At 38.2% G+C, this 21,634-nt stretch overlaps 2 protein-coding genes and 1 pseudogene across 2 annotated transcripts in view; 1 reads left to right on the forward strand and 2 right to left on the reverse strand.

Moving 5' to 3' along the window:
- Positions 1-667: 667 nt before the first annotated feature.
- On the reverse strand, positions 668-2,925 carry LOC110043643 (dCTP deaminase-like; annotated as a pseudogene).
- Positions 2,926-4,326: 1,401 nt separating this feature from the next.
- LOC110043642 (uncharacterized) lies at positions 4,327-5,293 on the forward strand. The gene has a single exon (XM_020749119.2). It carries the CDS (start codon positions 4,359-4,361, stop codon positions 4,827-4,829), a length of 471 nt encoding a protein of 156 aa, XP_020604778.1. The 5' UTR covers positions 4,327-4,358; the 3' UTR covers positions 4,830-5,293.
- Positions 5,294-6,628: 1,335 nt separating this feature from the next.
- LOC110043640 (tyrosine-protein phosphatase non-receptor type 13-like) overlaps positions 6,629-21,634 on the reverse strand; it is a 50,325-nt gene continuing 35,319 nt past the window's right edge. The window contains exons 37-55 of the mRNA XM_089297597.1: positions 21,275-21,454; positions 20,653-20,928; positions 20,483-20,566; positions 20,252-20,338; positions 19,950-20,041; positions 19,008-19,146; positions 16,171-17,006; positions 15,530-15,671; positions 12,987-13,077; positions 12,310-12,377; positions 12,159-12,200; positions 11,677-11,775; positions 11,393-11,451; positions 11,033-11,108; positions 10,567-10,632; positions 9,615-9,694; positions 8,648-8,720; positions 8,380-8,442; positions 6,629-7,825 (exon numbers count right to left, since the gene is read on the reverse strand). Of these exons, the coding sequence (XP_089153723.1) occupies positions 7,763-7,825; positions 8,380-8,442; positions 8,648-8,720; positions 9,615-9,694; positions 10,567-10,632; positions 11,033-11,108; positions 11,393-11,451; positions 11,677-11,775; positions 12,159-12,200; positions 12,310-12,377; positions 12,987-13,077; positions 15,530-15,671; positions 16,171-17,006; positions 19,008-19,146; positions 19,950-20,041; positions 20,252-20,338; positions 20,483-20,566; positions 20,653-20,928; positions 21,275-21,454 (2,616 nt within the window). The 3' untranslated portion in view covers positions 6,629-7,762. The remainder of the gene's footprint in view (positions 7,826-8,379; positions 8,443-8,647; positions 8,721-9,614; positions 9,695-10,566; positions 10,633-11,032; positions 11,109-11,392; positions 11,452-11,676; positions 11,776-12,158; positions 12,201-12,309; positions 12,378-12,986; positions 13,078-15,529; positions 15,672-16,170; positions 17,007-19,007; positions 19,147-19,949; positions 20,042-20,251; positions 20,339-20,482; positions 20,567-20,652; positions 20,929-21,274; positions 21,455-21,634) is intronic.

Consider the following 21,634-nt stretch of genomic DNA (forward strand, 5'->3'; position numbering starts at 1 on the left):
CGCCAACGCAAGAGAAAACAAAGAAACCGCTGTGATCACAGAGAATTCTTTGTGCGCAGAGTTACATTGACTTTGCCAGCGAAACACTGTCTTGACCATTACACTGAAGACTACTGAATATTTAATCGAACTCGGCGAGAGCAGGTAATCTCTTTCCAGATCTCCTTCTGACAATCTTCATTCTCGTCCCAAGAGCCGCCAATGCCTCTTAGCTCTGTAAACAAATTTGATGGGCTACAGTTTTGGACTACTTGCTGGCTTCCTTCCAGAAATTATCTCTGGTTGATTTCCTAATTGAAATTGATCGATCAGAGCGCCTACACTGACCTTCAAAAAAATTGAAAACTGGTCGAAGTCCTCCACAACGAGACAAGTGAATGCCGCTTGTGGCGAGAATTTTGCTTGTTTTAAATTCCTTTTGTTAGAATCTATTAGGGTCCGTAGGAGCTGTTTCAATTGAACGGTCAGTTAAATCAATGGACATTTTCCGGAGGGCAACCAGCGTTGAATTCAGTAGTCAAAACAAGTCCAGGATTTAAGCCAATTAAATCATATCTCCAAAGTCACCTTATCCTCGTACACAGGCCACGTTGGCTAAGAGAAACAGGCAGTTCTGGCTGGACTTTCCACAATGAGTGTTCCGTTAGAAAATGAAGACAAGCAGAACTGAAGTATAACATATTTCATTCATCAAAATTACACAAAGATATTCTACTTACTAAATGCAATCATCTGATTAATATAAAATGGAGCCAGGATAAGAGAATTACAAATGCTTGAGCTGACCGCATTATTGCTGCCTTATACTGAAATTATTCATCACGCGGTTTATTTTGTAAAACTTTCACAAATGCTTCAAACTCCGGCTAATAAGGTATCTTTTAATTAAGACTATACTTCGCTTATGTTAATGTTCAATGCACTTACTTCCATGGCGAGTTTTCTTAACTTTCCTTAATCACGATTGCTACAAATATAGGAGAAGCAGTTGAACGATAACATACCAACCCATGTATCACATGCGTCTACATTCTTAAATTAACAAAGAGATTTAAAAACGCGTTTGCGACAGAAAATTTGACATTATTTTTCTAGTAGTTTCAGTTTATTTTCCCAAAAAATACGTGAAAGGAAAAGTTCTTTGGACACTCCTGAGCTGCGCATAAGCTCGGGATTTCTAAATTGCCTTTTGCTACTAAGATTAAGCTACGTGAGAAAACTTGACTTGAACTTGGCAATTGCTATCAAACACACTTAACAACAAGCTAAAATCATTTCGTAATCAAGAAGATTTATATTAGCAGTTTCTGACATGGTAGTGCAAAGTCAGGATTAAACATCTTGGTTGTTACTCCATGGCCACACAATGGTCTCTAAAATGACCAGTTCATCCTGGTAACTACAAACGACGAGAGAAAAAAAGAGAGTCTAAACTACAAATGATAGCTAATCGGAATGATCGTACAACGACTGTCTGCAATCCTGCATCACATGCTCAGCGCCTCGGTCCTTATATCGATTGTGATTTAACAAGGCATAACTTTCGTTTCTTGGGACGTGGTCCACCCATCGATTTAGCAGTCTCCATATGCATTTCAAAGCAAATGAAAGTATCCTTTCTCACTTGCTCAGGGAACTTTTGATACCCCAAAGTACCAGTTGACGACGCCTTCTCTTTCATTTTCTCTCTCAGAACAACGGTTTTGATTCCTTCCATCGCCAGTAACGGAGTGCATTCATTGCACGGCGTCTTCGTTACAAATAAGATCCCATTTGCGAGGTTCTTGGTGTTGCGCAAGAGCAGGGCGTTTTGTTCAGCGTGGATTGTGAACGGATATTTTTTTCGCTCAACTTGGTCGTCATGAGAAGCCCTCGGGAACTCACCATAAAGGGCTTTTGTAGGGAACCCATTCCAGCCAAGAGCTACGATTTCTAAAGCTGTGTTTGTGATGACTGCTCCTACTCCTGTTTTTGGGTCGTCTGATCTCTCAGCTAAGAACCTGGCCATGGTTATCAAGAATGAAGTCTGCTTCTTCTCAACGCCCGGGTTAAACGGTACCGTTTTGGCAAGTTTTTTATTTTTTTGTGGGATGTTTTTACCATCCTCCGAAAGGTATGACCTTTCTTCTCTTCGATCAAAATTGGAGCCATCCATTCCATGATGGCGTCAAAATCTTTTAGGACCTGGTGTTTCATATTCTCATCGAACGCTGGCCATGGAAGATTATCCCTGGCCGTCCCGATCCATTTGTCATTGCAGTACAATTTCAACAGCTCTTTCTTTATATTATCTCTAGTTTTCTTTGAAGGCGCGTGCTTCCCTTCGGAATTTTCAAGCACATCGCGTCCAACTGTCGGTACAAACACAGACTGGCCTGCAGAGCTCGCTTTGAATAAGTCATCGACGCGTGAAGTTTCCTCTTTGAAGTCCTCTACATCTTTGTATTCGGGCTCAATTGGCAGGTAGAACACCCTCTTGATTTTACATTGCACAAGAAGCTTTGTGCAAAAAGAGCAAGGCTTTCGTGACACAAAGATTTTACAATCTTTTGTTACATCGTAGTGTTTCGTCAACAAACGAGCTATGCCGTGGACGCCATCACGACTGCAGTCAACAGCATAAAGCATGTCATTTGGTAGAACGAGGACAGCTCCGACTTTTCTGTAGGAATTAGCCTCTTGATTGTCGTCATCCTTCGCAGGAAACTGCTCCATACAAAGCGCAAGAACCATGGAGATATTGTCTTTCGATATCCCGGGTCCACGGTCCGTGTAAATGGGCTTAGTGGTAGGTTGCGAGGAAGACGATGCATCTGTGGTTGAATCCATTTTGATATTTGACCGTACAAAACAGTGACTCTGTTAGTGAAAGGACTCAACCAAATTCGCCATTTAATAGTTCAATCGCTCATTGTTAAGACAAAAACCCTTGTTACGTAAATCAACTCTTTATTCTGAGAAACAGACTTCTTTGTCATGCAAAATAGAAATGGAAAGTAACCCAGAGAATAGAAACCCTTAAATTCTCAAGAACCGACTGCTTATGATTTATGATTTTGTCGATGCAGATTAGTAGTCATTAGTGTGAAAACAGGCTATCGCAGGAGCTCATGACATTTGTACATGGGTCGTGGGTCATGGGCTCCTTATATAGGTTCAGAACACTGGGGGCCAACATATGGAGGTATATCTATGACAAAATTCGGTACTCAGTAATTGATATCAAATCATCCAAATTGTACATGCATCAATCAAAAGCTTACTGGCAACTAGCCGATTCCACAAATTGTCATTACACAAACAGGCATCACGCTAAAAGGCATCACGCTAAAAGGCATCACGCTAAAAGGTATCACGCTTAACGGCATCACCCTGAAAGGCATCATACTGAAAGGCATCCCGTGAAAAGGCATCACGCTAAAATGTATCACGCGAAAAGGCATGCGCATCACGCAGAAAGGCATCACGCGAAAAGGTAACTCGCGAAAGGTATTACACTTACTAAAAGGCATCACGCAAACAGGCATAAAGCAAAAAGGCATAACGCTTCTGCTTGTATCTCTACACGTGAACCATAATAAGGGAGAGGTGTAGCTGAAGTAGTGAATTCATGTTCAGGAGGTTCTTGTACTATTACTAATGTCATACGAAGAACGCCCAGTGCTTGTCCGCCATCTTGAAAAATACTCGCCAATCTAAAAAGGACCTCAGTTATATGTTCTAAACGAAAAGAAATGCAATCGTTTTCGATTCCATTGCTCACTTCCTGTATTAATTCTTTCAAAGCACGCCTCAGGTACTGAATTAAGACCTCGCGAGGGGGGCAAAGACGGAATGTATCGCTCAAAAACTATTTCAGAAGGCTGTTATCTTACAAGGCACGAGTAAGAAGAGTTATTAGTCCCGGATTCCATATAATTTTTGTAACGGTGCCTTTCTGGGTGATGCCTTTTCGTGTGATGCCTTTTCCCTTGATGCCTTTTCGCGTGATACCTTTAAGTGTGATGCCTTTTCGTGTCATTTCCTTCAGCGTGATGCCTTTAAGCGTGATGCCTTTTCGAGTGATGCCTTTCAGTGTGATGCCTTTTAGCGTGATGCCTTTTTGTGTGATACCTGTTCGCGTAATGACTATTTGTAGAATCTGCTAGTTGCCATTCACCTTTGGATAGATGCATGTACAATTTGGATGACTTGATGCTAATTACTGAGTATTGAATTTTGTCATAGATATACCTCTTCACCAACACTGGGTAGCATTACACCCGAGGGTCGTCACGCAACGCTTCAAAGCGTTGCGTGACGAACCTAAATTGCGAAGGCCGAGAGAGACTGGAAATACCCACCTCATAGATTTCAAAATGGCGGCCAGTATCAGTTTGAGAGATGCGAAAAAAGCCCTCAAGAAATATCTTCCTTACAGCGGTTTAGTAGGTTACTCTGTACTTGGACTTCATTCAGCGAAGATCCGCCTGGAAGAATTTTTTATCGGCAAGAGTGCCAGACCAGTTGTTTTCCACGGAGCGTTGGTTTTGTCAAGCATTGGGATAGCTACGTATTTGTATGACCGACCTGTATTTGATGTCATGAGACCTCCCAAGTCCAAACGTCTTTTGTGGAGCTTGTTCGGTACTTGGATGTTCAACTTTGGTTCCTTATTGCTTTGGGCGATTTGTAAAGAGATGTGTCCCAAGAACAGATTGATACGAGCTGTTTTGGTCTTGTCCTCTTGCGCTGGGGTCGTGTATGTTGGCACTGATTACTTACAAGCAGTGGACAAACTTCGATTAGGGATTATTGCGGAACGAGAAGAAGGCGCCATTGAACTTTAACAAAAACTACTCAATGTATTTGATGGAAATCTTTTACTGAGTAATGGACAATCTACCCTTGTCCCATGTTGTGAACAACAATCGCCGATCGAATCTGTGTTAATTTATAACAAGTCATGGCAGGTTGAAAATACTAAGCTTACATGTTGAACATTGGTCAGCTCTCCTTTCCTCTTCAACAGGCGACGTAAATTAAGAAGCATGCCAGTTAGAACATTCTGCCATTCAATCTTAGCAGAAAAAAATTGTTCATCGGGTTGTGAAAGTGTGCAGTGTGACAAGGCAAAAATATTATTCTGCATTCAAACATGTTGTAAGCTTACTAAGCTACTTTGGTCACTTAGCACACCTTATATTGTTTCTCTTTTTTTCCATCTCCATATTTCCCTTGTTGATGATGTAATTTAATAAATTTAAGATTTGTAAATAATGCAAATAATAAAAATCTGAAATCTTAAATGGAATATATAGTCCTCTAGCATAGGACTTCAGGATGGTTTAAACTAGCGCCAAGCATAAGCAACTTAAGCAGACACAGTAGGGTGTAGGGATGTTAGTGCATTGATATGCGGTGCTAATGCTCGAAAGCCATACAAGTTGACCATTTTGGTCTGAAATAGGGTGTTTTTCACTCTGGCTTGGCATTGGGTATGGGTACAGACTCTATGCACTAGTAACATAGTACGATGCTAACCAGTAGGAGAGATGACTAAATGGTTAGTGTGCTGTTGTACTCTAAGGTAAGCAGCCCAGGTTTAAGCCCTGGTCAGGGTCTCATAGCAGGACACTTAAGTTTTACAAGTGAGAGAACACTAGACTCTGGATTGAGCTGTCCAGGTTCAAGCCCTGGCCGAGGACATTCGTGTTCTTGGGAGACACCTTACCCTCACAGTGCCTCTCTTCACCCAGGTATATAACTGGGAACTGGAAAATTTGATACTGGGAAGAAACCATTTGATGGACTAGCATCCCATTCAGGGCAGAGTAGAAATACTGCTAGTCTTTAAATGCTAAAAGAACTAAGCCCTGACTAATGATTGATCACTAGGCCTTTAGGACAGACTTTTTTTTCTTTACACAGGTGTGTTAGTGTTAATGGGTTCTGGTCAATCAAATGTTTGGGATGGACTACCATCCTATCCAGGGAGGAGAAGAAATACTCCTAGTAACTCCCCACATGGCCTACTGTGGGCAAATGTGTTCATACAGACTAATCATTAGAATACTAGAGCATCATCAGCCCCTGATGGACTAGCATCCTATCATGAGTGAGGAGCTTCGGGGAGTAGTAGTAGTTTTAAATACTTCACGGCACTGACACCTACGACCACTGAGGAGAATGAAGCTTCTTTGAACTTTGAAAACAATAAAAATGTACTGAGAGAATAAGTAAAGCCTAAACACTTTGACTAGACTTTGCCATGTTCACTGAGCTGCAACCTGTTACAAGGTTGATCAAACCTGACCATAAATTATTACAATAAGCCATTTCTGAGTTGCTATGACCTCTGTTTCAAAATGAGTCTTGGTGCACAACCTTTCATATTGAAATGAGTTTTTCTTGCACATTCATTGTCTTGCAAATTGAACTCATTTCCATATGCAAGGTTGTGCACTTAGACTCGTTTTGACAAAGAGGTAAAAAGCAACTTGGAAATGGCTTATTGCAAATTGCTTTCTTAACCACCTGTCTTTTGATTAGTTTTCACTTGTGACACAATAACATTCTACAGATGATTCTCGTGTTCACACGATTCTGACTTGCACTGGAAACTTTTCAATAAATCTGCACACCAAGCTGTAAAAGATGTTGCTCTTCAAAGGCAAACCCTTTATTCTAGTTACACATTTGCTTTGTATGAATTACTTGTAACTTTCTGAAATAAATTAGAAAATACCCTTGCCCACATGAAGGGCTAAAAAAATATTACATTCAGTTCAATTCATTTCACAACCACATCTCAGCTGTGAGTGGTCATAAACAATGACTAGATTTATTTAAAATGTCATTACAAAATCTGACAAGTGTGAACTGCTACCACATTCCAGTTGAAATGTTGCTTCTCTATTTTTAGGTCTTCAGTAAAAATTAATTCTTCAGAAGTTATTTCAAATAAAGGCAAACAAAACTGAGGTAAACACAAATATGGTGTGAAAAAGTAAAACCAATCGAAAATAAAAGCCTAATGTAATCTCTTCAAAAACTGTGATTAAATAAACTAGAACAAATTGAGTATTCTGCTTGTAAATAGGTTTCATTTTGCCCTTGTAACATCTCAAATGCACAGGACAACACCTGTTTCATGATATTTAAGGGCATATAAAAAACTGAAAACAGAGATCTTTACTAAATGCATTACAGTGAATATTATATATACAAATTTATTGCAAGGAAAATCTCGCTGAGGCTTGATTCCCTGCATGACAGCATCACTGACATGAGTTTTAAAGACCCAGTATTGACTATTATGTTTTTTTTACACCTGTTATTGTATGGTTACACGATAGCGAGGTTTCTAATGTTTTCCAATGCTCACAGAATGCAATGCATCCTGGCCAAAACTGGGTCTTAAAATACTATGTAGTCAGTATTCCTTAGCATGCTTAGTGGGTAAACACTTTGAATTAATGTAAAAAGAGGAAAATAATATTTCCCAGATTAAAATGCTATATCTGCTAGAGGCAACACCATAATATCACATTTAATTCCCAACTGAATAAATATGATCAGAAAACAATATTGAGGTGGAAATGCCATTTACAGACAGTGCTGTACATGTGTTGTGGCTAAAAAAAAAATCAGTACATGTATGAATCTACTTTTATTATTAATAACACTAATTTTTTTCTGGACACTCTCTCCCATGTTTTACCTATATACTATATAACGGCGAGTAGACTAATAACAATATTTTAAGATGCAATTAAAATTTCTAGATAGCAGTCAGTGATCGAAGAACATCCAGGCATGCCTTATAACAGAAAATGTACTGATCCTGTAGAAACAAATAATACAAAATTAGTATGTTAGACTTGATACAACTTGTCGACAGACAGGTGAAGTTTTTAAATTCTAAAAAAGACATTCACAGCTGAATTTTCATTATAACCAAGGAAAAAGTATACAAGCTGCACATTGGGTAGAAAACATTTTCCAGACTGATGAAAGCCACTGAACCATTGCATGTTACTGTATTGCATGCATCAAATCTTTGACATCTGTCAAAGTGTTCAGAACCCTGTGCAGATAACAGCCTAACCAAACATACGTGTGTGTAATCTAAAAACAGACTTGCCTATGAACTTGCCCAAAGTTTTCCAGTGGAGCCTAATAAGATAATTATGTCTCATTACAGGAAAGACCCCCCCCCCCCTTTCATGGACACCACTGAGGGTTATAAAAATTAATGGTTATTAATAACAGTTGACAATATGGTCCCTAAGGTTGCTAACAAATTAGCTTCAATAACATTTCACACTCTTGTAGTCTCTAAGTCATTAGCCTTGACTGAAATGAACAACACTAAGTTTTGAAATAGCTGACACTCACTTTGGTCTGAATCATGCCCTGCCGCTGCTCACGGAGACTCCTGATGATCTTGTTGATATCAAACTGAATAAAGGCAATGTAAAATAAGATACATATGTTTGCTTTTTGCTTATAATTCAGAGTAACTCATTTTTGAATTTAATTTTTTATTATTACAGCAAGATGCAATTTAAACTTCACTATGCTTCAGATATGCTCACAGTTCTGAATCTAATGTTACATCCAAACATTTTCTTTTAGACATGTAAATTTAAGTTAAGGTACATACTGATAAATCTCTTTCCATGAGACCCAAGGCTACATCTATGGTAATAAGAACTCCTGTTCTGCCAATTCCAGCACTAAATGACAAAAGTAAACAGGACAAAAATGATTAGATATTAGAGTCACTAGAATTGAAATCCAGACGTCTATAAACAAAACATGTATATGCATTTCCCTTTTGCTAGCTTGGTTTGTTCTTGTAGTCTTAAGTTTAATCAGTTGTGTTCTGCAGAAAACTAATAGTTAGCTACATGAAGCTGTTTGATTAAAAACTATGTTCAAATTGGATTAATATTTACAATTTTAAATACTGTCGAACCTCCAGTTGCGACCACCACTCATAACCGACCAGTTATCCAAAATACCAAAAGTTTCCTAGTCAAATCACTATATTTGGATCCTCTTGTGAGCTAACACCTCTCATAAGCGACTGCGACCACTTTTAGAGCTTAATGTTTCAAATTTATTTTCTTTTATTTTTAACCTCCCATAAGCAACCACTTGACAGATGATAAAGCGTAAATTCGATAATAAGGTATTGTAACATTATCGTATTCCTGGGTAGAACAAGAGACGGAAATTTCTCAATGGGAAGTACCAGATTTTTTCTCGAAATTGACTTTTCATACGAATAAAACATTCAAAACATGGGGCAAGTCTCTGCAGTTATCATATGCTAATGAGGCAAACTTTTTGTCCCAATATGGTCTAAGCTCTCATAAGCCACCACCTCCTGTAAGCGACCACCTAGGCTTGACATTTTGGGTGGTTGCTTACTGGAGATTTGACTGTATTTGTTTCAAACTACTGTTAACAAGGGTTCCTCCCAAAAAAGTTAGTAACAACTTTTCCACAATAATCACTGAACTTTACAGATATTTTTTTTATACCAATGTAAAATAGTGCAATACAGAAAAAAAATAATAGAATAATTTCAATTACTAGCTACTTTTGGCATATTTTAACTTTACCTGCAGTGGGCAACAATTGGACCTGGGCCATCAGCAAGAAGCCGTAAGAATCGAACAAATTCAACCAACTCCACAGCACTCTAGAAACAAGCAAAAATATTTTTATGTCTAATGCTTATTAACCAAGCTAGTGAGAGTTAACAAGGAGTTCATTGTATTATTCTTGATAACATTCTACCATCTGCTTCAAAATTCCCATGGGCATTACAGGAAAATCCAACCCCCACTAACAGCACAAGTTAATAAAACATATTGTTATATAGCTGGAGTTTAGTTGAATCTAACCCACACTCTTATTGGTTGATTTATGGACACCCGGCAATGGCTAAATTTAAATGCTGCCTGGTGGGCAACAAGTAAGCAATTGTCACCCACTCTTGGACTTAGGGGTGGTTATTTTTCCCTTCTTACTTTACACTACACTCTAGCCATGCAACAAAACACTCAATTACTGGTACCTTGGAAAACAGCTACTTTTGACTAACCTTGAATATCAATGTTTCCCTAGACTTCGTCTCAGAAAACTTGAGATTCCCAGGAAACAAAATTCAGCATTTCCCTTGGGACCAGTCAGTGTAAATGAAAACCATGAAATCAAGGTGTATTTCAAGCTTCTTATTGTACACCCTTGTTTTTATATTTTTTCATTTCAATATACTGTGCATGTGCAATGGTAAACAAATGTGCTTTTTATTTAGCAGGCAATAAAGTGTGTTGGATCCATGAATTGGTCTTGGCTAGCAAGTAATATATTCAGGAATGCATCAGGACAACTGGGTGCTTGCGCCCAGTCGCTTGTGGGTTGTTGAGACAACTATGAGAGAAATAAATGGCCACATGGAGAAACCAACTTTTGCACAGCCAGCAGAGCGATTTCTTTAGAAAAGCAAAAAATGATATTATCTAGTAAATATCATTCTTTAGATACAAAATTTGTGCAGTGTGATCTCACCTTAGGAACACCATGATCAGGCCATGTAATATAGTTTATGTGGGAAACAGTCCTGCGTTCACCAGTCTGTGGATGTGAAAGACAACAATCAAGATTATCACTTACACTATCCTAACTAAGATTTAGAATAAATGAAAGATTAATTTGCTGGGGTTTCTCATGAAAATAATTTCCTTTTATTAGCCTTTTCCACAAGCAAACATGTCCTTGCACATGAATGTAATTTTCTACAGATATTGTCATAATTATGTGACATGATCCAAGATCCTCCTTTAGAATAGAATCATCCTTAGCAACCATGACAAATTGTTCTGTTACTTGTAAATCCAACTTCTTTTTTCTCCTTTAATACCATATCAAACTAAGCATAATTATATTTTAAGTGGAAAGCGAATGCAACATGAACAAAATAATTTCTAGTAATGTCAGTAACTGTGCTAATAAATGTTTAGTTGTTAAACTGTACCTGAAGATTGGTGATCTCAAATTCTCTTTCTATAAATGAATCAAAATCTTCCTGTTTTTGAAGACTCACTGTCAGACTGTAAAAAAAAGAACAACCCATATTTTATGTCAGTTGATAAGATTACTTTGTTAACTGGAAATTGTGATTGTGCAAATCAATACATGGCAACAACAAAACTCGACAGCTTTAAACTGGCACGTAAGTATTCCACTTTTGCAACCCAAGCGAAACATCAATTCCACCAGCTGCAAAAATGTTATTGAAACAAACACTCGCAAGGTACTTACTAAATATCTTGCAATGTAATGATTAATTTAACGAAAATAAAATACTTTTGTTACGAAATGTGAGGCTACTCACCTCCCACTGAACACCAGGGGTTGATCCTCAGACTCAGGCCAATATCGGTGACACTTCACCTGAAAAAAAGCATAAGATTGGCCTTAAGTATTAATGTGTATAGTGTATCAAGGATTAGTTCAACTCCAGAGTTGTAGGTTTTTTAGAGGAAAACATCTTACTCTGATTGTTACCAGTTTTGAATAACAAAGATTGAGGATTATACACATTGGTGACATTCCCGTCTTTCCAGGGATTATCACCACGCTCTTTTCAAAGTGGACAGAAACATAATTTTTATTTACCTTTCCTCCTTCTCGTTCTAGTGTTACCATGGCAATCACAATCACTTCCTGTTCCCAGACCATCTGCCAAAAGTCTTGAGTAGTATTGGGAAGTGGACCCTACAACAAATCAAATGTAATCATGGTTTGTTACCAGAGTGACCAGCTGGTTGGATTCCTAAACCCAATACCACAATTTTTTTCCCTAGCTCCCTAGTTTTCCTTCATCCAAAATAGTATCACAGCGTATAGCTGTCCCAAGTTCCGGTTTGAACTGTAAGGAACAGCAATTAAGAGGAAAAAGCCGTGTAAAATGTGATGGCCAACTGAGTACATGCCCAAGCAAAAGAATGTACAACTAGCTTTGTTAGCTGGTGTGTAAATAATGCATATTCAAATATGTTCAGATTCAATTTTGGAATGACAAACACTCCAGGTTGAAGCAGAAGGCCAACTTACTCTTAAACACTGCAAGAAGAGATATAAATTGTTTGAATACATACCTGAGTAGCAATGTAGTGGTATAAGTCATCACCAAGTGGAATCTGAAATAAACATAGACAAAGATTAAAGACAATATAAGGAAATGATTAGAGAAACCTTAAACCAGCATATTATAACATTAACAAGTTGAAATATTGATAAACACACTACCTTAAGATGATTAGCATTGATGTAATCACTGTCTCCATCTCCACTTAACTTGACTCTTGTCTTTTCAACTATGTAGAATAAAAAAATAAATTGAAAACAAATTTTAAAACAGATAGACAGTGCTTACTACATACTAAATTTTACATCTGATCTCAAGGAGGCCACATCATGGAGGGCACATCTTGGGAAATTTAGCCCAAATTTTTCAAGTTCCTTGTTTGTTATACACTTCAATCTTTCCCAATCAAACCACCTTTCTTCCTCTTTGGTTTTCAACCTTACACTGTAGGTGCTTTGTGAATTTAGTGAAACATTAAAAAAAAAGACTGACTGCAAAGAATTCTTAGATCAATATTGCTATGGTGTTCAAAAAGCGGCTGGCATGTCCCATTACTGAATAAAGTTATATTATTTGTGTCAATATTCTTGGCAAGTAGAAGTGCATGTGTAGAGGATTTATTTGAGAACCTAAAATAAGATTAGATCAGAATTAGGCAACAGTAAAATTTAGAAACCTTCCTCATTGACTTAATGTACGTCAGCAAATAAATTGAATTTTCCCCCAAGGAGGTATTATTATGCAGGAATTATTTTTTTTATTATAAATAACATGATTTGTAGAATTTAAAGGGTTAATGAGGTGAGATAAGTTGAATTATTGCAGCAGCACTACGTACATGGTAGCACGTTTCTGTATCTGTTCTTGTCCTTGCTTGCTGGTTTCTTGCCTGCATCACACCCATCTGTTTGTTTTATCTCCCTCAGTGCCTACAAAACATCACAAGAGAATTACATTTGTCAGAGTGCTAATACTCTAGTGTATATATGTGTAGCATATCCTGCAAACAATTGGGGTTGAAGGGTGGTAAGGGGTCCTGGTGGAGTGCGCTAGGGCCACCAGGTGTGCTTTGCAAATGCCAGGAAATGCTCTGCCACCAAGTCAGCTGTTGCATGTCCTTGTCACAACCCCAGTAATGCAGTTGTACTGCAGCTGAGTGACAATGCCAAAAGGTGGGTATCCGGCGCCTTTCAAATAACGGGATATTGTGGTTAAGGGAAGGACACCCTGACAGAAAACCCAGGCCCTCCAGGTTGGGGGTTGGGCATGGGGCCAATCTCCCCATCCCGTAAAAAAAATCATCGATTATGGAAACCAGAAACTCTAACAAGCAATGTTACATGGGGAACAGCACAACTACTTGCCAAACTCCAAATGATAATTTTATCACATGGGAGGGGGTTTTGGCTCATGGAGCGAGGCAACAGTGGCTGCTCGGGACCGTGTGACATGGTGAAGGAGAGTGTCTGGCCCTATACCCACTTAGGGTTATGGTCAAAATCTATCCTGCGAACAATAGTAAAGCATTAGCTGAGTATAATCAATAAAAGTGCCGTTTTTTGTCACTGACTTGCATATTTTAGCAAGACGTTTCGGCTAACTCTTAAGCCTTCATCATCGAAATGTCTTGCTAAAATATACAAGTCAGTGACAAAAAACGGCACTTTTATTGATTATGTCATCTTCTGACTACATATACTCAATTATTAGCTGAGTATTTTGTCCTCCTCCCAAGCTTAGACTACGAGTAGTCCCTCTTTCGCTTAGTCCGTCGTGCCTGACGCAAAAGAAATTCGCGAGAAAAAAATGGCCGCACAAAACCTGGGGGCTAGGAGCACGCGAAAGGAGGGACTACCGCCTAAGCCCAAGAGTTTGCCCTTTCACGGCCGAGTGAGTTTTCAGTGTAGGATTTCTCATCTTGACGTCCTCTTATTATCGCCTGTTATCAATAGCCCCGGGAGATCTGAATAAAATTGCTCTACTCTACTCTTCAAGTAGCCAGGCAAAAACATATGCCGTGAGAAGTATATCTTCGTTCAGTGTCCATTCAGCGAAACTGTCAAAGTTTTAAAAAGAAGACGGGGAATGAGGCCTCTTGTAACGATTTTCGCTGCGTCTAAAAGTTATTGTGAAAATTTCAACAGAGTTTCAACCGAGAATTTACATTATACATTATACATTATACATAGGAGATCATCCAACTGCGGTGAAATGTTTGCCGAAAGCAGCGGAAAATTTCAGGTGAATGTCCGGTGTCAAGTGAGAGTCCAGTTCAATCTTTCAAATGGATGGCAGAAAGGCCAAGCTCAGTGAATTTATATTCGCTGACTTAGATGATGCTGTTGAGCAGCGAAATCACTAACATGCTCGCAGTCGGGTGGAGGCAGAAAGCTTTGCCAAACAAAACACTGGATAAATTAAAATCTTTCCAAAGCACCTGTTAGCAGAATCGCAAGAACATCACAGCTTGCGAAGCGCGATTCCAACGCTTCGATTTGCTCCGGTTCCAAAACATTCCTGCAAGACGTCACAGGTATCTCGAATGTTGACAACACGTTGTCAACGCTCCTAACATAAGCCAATCATATTTTTGCGTTGTGAGAGCAACGCATAATTCAAACTCTTGGGCTTAGGCGATAGTCCCTCCTTTCGTGTGCTTCTCGCCTCCAGGATTTTGCGTGGCCATTTTTTTCTCGCGGTTTTCTTTTGCGTCACGCACAACGGACTAAGCGAAAGAGGGACTACTCGTAGTCTACCCAAGCTAGTCAATGTAAACTAACACTAGCTTAAGTTATAAACCATTAACTTTCTTTGCATCCTCAATCCAGTGCTGTTAAATTAAAAAAAAAAAAGAACCTAGCAACATCACTTCACCTCCTTCCATCTGTTTTGTGACAACATCTCAGACCAGAACAAACACAATCATACCACTTTACTGAATAATGAACCATCCGTCATAGAGCCATCAAAGGGTCAAAATATTATGGTCCTGTTAATGGGCAGTTGGATAAGCCACAAAATAAATCCAGAAACAATCCAGTGGAAGGAGTATTTGATGAGAGAAAGTGGTCACAGTACAGTGCAGCAAGACAATCATTTTTACTGAGTTGGAGGAAGTACCTGCATGGTAAAACTGTCACTCTTATTTTAAGTTTTGTGGAAAAATAAAGACCCTGAAACTGTGTGAAATAATTAAAATTTATTAAGTGCCTCAGTTTCACATTCAAACAAGTGTATGAGGGAAAGGGAAAAAAAATGCAAGGCTTGTTCACCCGACTGTAGAGACAAAATATAAGCTTACTACATGTATCTTCAGTAATATCTTCCTCGACAAACTCAAACAATCTCAGCCAGTGTTAGAGTACTTGTACTAGCACCCACCTTAAACTCTTCAGCAGGGACATTTGAGTCTAGTTTTTCCCTGAAACTTCTGATGAGGTTGTCGAGACTTTGCCCTGTGTACATGCCACCTTCAACCACATCAATCAATGGTTCCGTTGGTTCCGGAGGCTCGTCACTGCCACTACAATATATAAAGTTTGTTTAACAATGGTAACACCAGTACTTAATGTCTCTCACTAACTTATCAACATATAATAAGGTAGTTGTTACATGTAAGGAACTTGACTGTTAAAGGGGCTGACAAACTGGAAATGTACCAAGACAAGTAGGTTATAGTTCATGTCAGGATTGGAACTCTGGAAAACTGACCCACAAGCAAGAATTACATTATAATAAAAGGATTAATTTAATTTCTTCAAGGAGCTCAGTCACAATATTTTGAGTTATTTTGGCCATGTACAAAATCACCTTTAAGTCGAAAGAAACCTAAAAATAAAAGTTTACTACGATAGAAAAACACCACTGAAGAGATAATAATAAACCAAAAAGGAATGAGGATGGTCAAGGATGGAGAAGATTAACATGGATAACAAACTATGAGCTTGAAAATTTGTGCTGACCTTTTCAAGATACGCAAACCTTGACATAGCTCCTTTAAGTATTCAGACTCATTTCCATACCTGCCATGTCCACTAATGGTGCCGTTCATGACTGGTTTAGAATTCAAATCCATATTTGCTGAATGCTTTGGTAGAGATTCCACTCTAGGTGGTGGCTTGACAGGTGGTTCTTCATCATCTGAGGGAAGTGGTGTGGTAGGGATCGGTGGTGGAACATCAGAGAGCCCTGTCGCATCAAGAGAATTCCCGGGTACAAGACTGTCATTGCCTCTTGTACTATTCTTGTCTCCTACAACGTTTGTTTCCTCTGATTCAGTGTTGGTATTGTTCAGCATGCCGATCACAATCTGGCTGTTGTCTCTTAGCATGTCAAATACATCTTCATCATCAATATCAACGTCATCATCGTCATTGTCACTGCTATCATCTGTATTGTTACTATTGTCTTGGGCATTATCATTGTCTGATATAGAACTAAGTTCATTGATTTGCACTTGATTAACTGGCTGTGCAGCATTAGCAGCTTCCTGTAAGTCTTTCCTATCGTCAAATGAACTGCTTTGATTTGCTGATGAACTAGATCCACTCTGAAAGAAATGTCTGGATTTGTTAGGCACAAGATCAGGAGTAGCATCATTGTCACTGTAGCCACTTTCCCACTGTGAGTCAAATTCCTGTGGATCTACAGAGTGCAGAGATTCAGGCGGTGAAGGAGGAGGTTCCAGTGATGCAAGTAAAGATGATAACACAGAGTCAGTGTCTCTCTTTTGTAATTTTGGTGGTTTGTGTTGGACATGATTTGCAGGAGGCGATGATCTGCCATTTGCTGCTGAGATAGCATTCAAAAGTTCTGTGACATCATCTTCATCCTGTATGTCACTGGATCCACTAAGTGTCTAAAGACAAAACAAAGATCAACTTGTTTCAGAAATACACTGCTTGTTTTTACTCTAAATAACAATTTGAGGTATAAATTAGGTTAATGTTTAAAGCATTTACAGAAATGCAATAATTAGTTTTTATAACGTTAAGTTCGTTTGTTAAAGCAAAACAAGTTTACAATTAAAGAAAGAAAGGTTTAATTCCCCTTCTCATTCTTCTCATTCTTAATATTTTGAGCATTGCGTAGTAAAATCAAGCTGATCTATTTTAAAAAATTAATGGTCTATTGTAAATAACTGTTAACAATATTGTTTTCATAAGGATTTTGTTAAAAGAAAAAGAACAAATCTCTTCACATTAATAAAACGAAAGAATTCATGATTTTCTTGTTTAAATTGGAACTCAATTACAAGACATTTCAAGAGAAATTATAATCCATAGAATGATTTAGACACAAGCCTAACATTTAGTCAATTGTGACCCCAAGGTCAGAACATGTCTGAGGGAAATTTACGGTAAATAAACCAACATTTAAGTGAAGAAACTTACTGCAAAGAGAAGAGTAAGCATTTTAAATCTGTCCTCTGTAAAATCTTGGTGTTAGTATAGGAGAGCCCCACTCTGGCATGCAGTAGAAAGATGAAAGGGAAGTTGTGAGTAAGCTTTAAAATGAGCTTTTAAAGATATGCATAACAGGAAAAGGTGCAGTTCAGAGCATGGGCTGAACAGCCTTAAATAACAAAGCGACCTTTAGTAATTTATCAGATCATTTAACACTGTGTCAGCATAATACGATAGTCTTCCAGCTCTAGAGTAAAGTTAATTGTTTTGAATGACAAATCAGCCAATTTTAATGCCAATATAAATAATTTGATGGTTTCAGGTGTCATCTTAGAGGATGTGATGTAATGTAATATGCTGCTAAAAAGAGAATTATTCAGTTATCAAGACTTAAACCATATTTGGTAAAGAATTAAAGCATGACCTCTACTTCAGAATGTAGGCTTTTAATTGCTTCAGGCTTTTTCTTGCATTACTTACAAGTTCAATCACTGAAGTTTAGCTTTTGTTTTGAGTTAATTAATGTTATTTTAAAAAACAATTTCAAGACTGTTAGTTAGAGTTTATAAAAGGCATTAAGGTTAATGGGCAAAAATTAACTGTTAAGATTATTATATGAAATAGCTTTATTGCTGTTACCATTTTGAAGCAGTATCTTACAAATCATAACTTAAACAAAAGATTGAATCAATGATTAAACTGTAATCTTAGCTTGAAGGTTAGACTTAGGCTTGACTCAGATACCCAGACATTCATGTTTATGTTCAATATTGCCCTAACGTTAAATCGGGCTGATCTCAATTGCGTGTAATTCTTGGTTTTCATGTAACGTAGTCATATTCCAAAATTAAAAATCACCTTTCCTTCTGAGGTTTTAGTTTCATCACACAAAAGACTCTATAGGCACTTGATGTTTGACAATGTTTTAGCTCAACAGAGTTCTTCTGTTTGTAATAGAGCATGTTTGAATTTCCCAGCTTTTGCGCTGCGTGACATGAAAATGGCAGCCCAAAAAGGCTGTCGCGTAGGTCAAAAGATGAGTTATCGCTTTAGTTTTCGCTATCTAAACGGTGCTTGCACTAGAAGAGGCATTTATTCCAATGTGTCGGAGCTCTAGAGTAAACATTTTTCGTTTCAGCAGCAAAACTCAGTGAAAAATGTTTCTGTTATTTTACGGCTGCCATGTTTGTGACCCTCCGAAGGGCACAAACATGGCGTCTCCATACAAAGCTCTATAAATTTGGATGACACACTTCCACAAATAACATGTGAATGAAAAACAGCAGAGACCTGATTCTTGGCGAGGTTGTCTATATAGCAATCATCTATCATATCCCAGATTCTTGAATTTATTTATTGAATGGTTACGAGTTTTAGTTTTGATCACATGACTGGTAAAAACCAAGAATTTGGCTTGTTGATTCTGATACAGATAAAGGGACATGGACACACACCTTATCCTTGTCCTCTAGGGTGATGTCAAGGTCTAAAGAGTGAGGTGCTCTCTCAAGAGGGCCTCTTGTGGCCCCTGATGGTTCTGCAGGTGATTGTGGAGATGTGATGGCAGAATCAGCCATATAGAGTTTAGTCGGTCTGATAATCATTAAATAATAGAGTAATAATATTAGCAAAAAATAAGTTGAACATTATCTAAAGGCTGCACACTTGTCAACCATGCTTCTCTTAGTGCTTAAGTTGTTGGTTTCCATGGCATAAGACAATTACAGTAAGAGTATTGCCATCCCTTATGGATAGGATGTCAGTTCACCTCATCCTACCCCTGGTGTTTTGATCAGATTGTTTATCAAACTGTCATTTTCACTCATCAGGTTGAATACCAGACCACTATACCCTAAGTACAACACACTTTCACAAGTAAGAAATAATAACTTTACAATAATTAATTTCTTGTTCGGACTTTAAAGTGCTGACAAGGATCAAACTTCACAAACTTTGTTTCCCGTGTATTAGTTGATAAGAGTTTTTTAAACTGAAGACACGATTCATCCTCCGCAGTTCAAATATGTGTCTGAGTTTTTTAAACTAATAATTCAATTTTCATTAACAAAATTGCATTGTTCTACACATGCTAAAATTCAGGTATCCACTAGAAAAGTACCACACCTATAATATAACACTAGATGCTCAGGTTAAGAGATACCTGCCAGATCTGTTCAATTTTTTTTTACAAGTCTTTTTTAATTTGTTCTTGTTTTACGTGAAAACAATCAAACAACATATTTCACGGTTTATCAGCGTCTAATGTGGTTTTCACAGTCTTTCAAGGCCTTGAATATTTTCAAATTCTAGGACTTTCAAGGCACATGCAAACCCTGTACATTGGTCTGGTCTCTACAGGCCAATATGAAGCTATTAACGCTGTTATGGGTACACACCTTTTTATCTCTAGTTCCACTGTCCCAGTGATTTTTCTCAACATGCCAATAACCCTTGCATGACTAAGTCCTTGAACATTTTCTCCATTAACCTAGTGATATGGGACAAAAGAAAATAATATGCATGAGGTTGCACTGGAAGCAATAAAGTATATATAACGTGAACAGTAATATTGTTATAACCATATCCTCAAATATCATGTCACCGTTGTAATACCAGTCAGTAATTGATAGACAGTCGAACATGCAAGTTATTATTTTTAGTTTAAAAAAAAAGCCTCTGAAAAAACAAAACAGTTTACCTTCAAGATCTGGTCTCCAACCCTTAACCTGCCATCACTCTCTGCCACACTACCAGGGCTTATTGTCTTGATAAAAATTCCTTGTGCCTACAAAATAGAACCAAACAATTTAACGGGACAATAACTCACACATCAAATGTCTGTGTTCAGTTTTACAGCAATCAAACTGAAACATGCAATAACTGTATTAGATTCATGACTGGTAACCAAATCAGCTGTATAATCACTCACATCTGAACTGAAGGTTGGTGCAGCTACCAAACTGAAGCCGAATCCACGTGGGCCTTTGTCAAGCTTCATGTTAAACTGTTCACCCTATATAGACAAATAAAGAAGACAAAGTAACATGTTAATAACAAGAGAAGCTTTATTTGCAGTGGAGTGACAGAGGTAAAACCTACCTGAGATTCTTCATCTTCATCATCGGGCTCTCTCTTTTCACTCTTATCATCATTTTCATAGCCATCATCATCACTGGAGCCTGTCATGTCCTTATCTGGGATATCAAGAGACTGCGAGGGGCTCAGCACTTCAGAATTTGTCTGTTGAGCCATGGCATATTTGGATTCAGCCAGTCGTGGCCTTCTTTCCACCAACAGACGAGCAACTGGTCTTGCAGCATCAAGATGCTGTCTAGCTGCCACAAAGCCAAGGCCGTCGACTTTGGTACCATTGATCTGGATAAGGTAGAAGTTGAATATCAAAATCAAAATAAACAACAAGGTGTCAATCTTGTGTAGCTGAATGTGGTAACCTTGGATTATCAAACTCTGAATGTAACTTCAAAACTTGTGAATTTTCTGTCTTAAAGCATTGAACATCCTTACAAAACACAAAATAAGAACATGGACAGGTCAATTCTCAAAGTAGTGATCACTGGGATACCATACATATTCAACATAACAAAATCTTGGCCCATGCAAACTCTCAAACTTTCATCCCTTGATCTCTAGGCTAAATATCAAAAATTATTAGCACATTGCATAATCTTATCTGTTATCAAGACAGCACTCTAATACACACCTCCAATATCCTGTCTCCTTGTCGAAGATCTCCCTGAGTGGCTGCAGGCTCTCCTGGTACAACATCCTCCACAAAGATCTTCTGATCTTCACCTTCTCTTATCAGCAGGCCAATTCTCCCTTGTGTTGTTCTTGTCAGGTTTAAAACCTCCACAACACCTGACTGAGTTGAGCCAACAAGCTTCAAAGCAAACAAAGCAAAAAAAAAGGTGTTACTTATTGTAGTTACACATTAGCTTCTTTGCATATGGACACCATTGGGCCTGGCAGAGCTGCATGTCTGTATTAATGAGGTGCTGGCATAATATAGAGGTAGAGATTTAAGTCTGATCTGGTTTTTCTGAGACCAAGTGAATTGTCA

This window comes from Orbicella faveolata, unplaced genomic scaffold (assembly GCF_042242905.1).
Source record: "Orbicella faveolata isolate gen_17 unplaced genomic scaffold, um_ofav_v1 contig_1, whole genome shotgun sequence".
NCBI lineage: Eukaryota > Metazoa > Cnidaria > Anthozoa > Scleractinia > Merulinidae > Orbicella > Orbicella faveolata.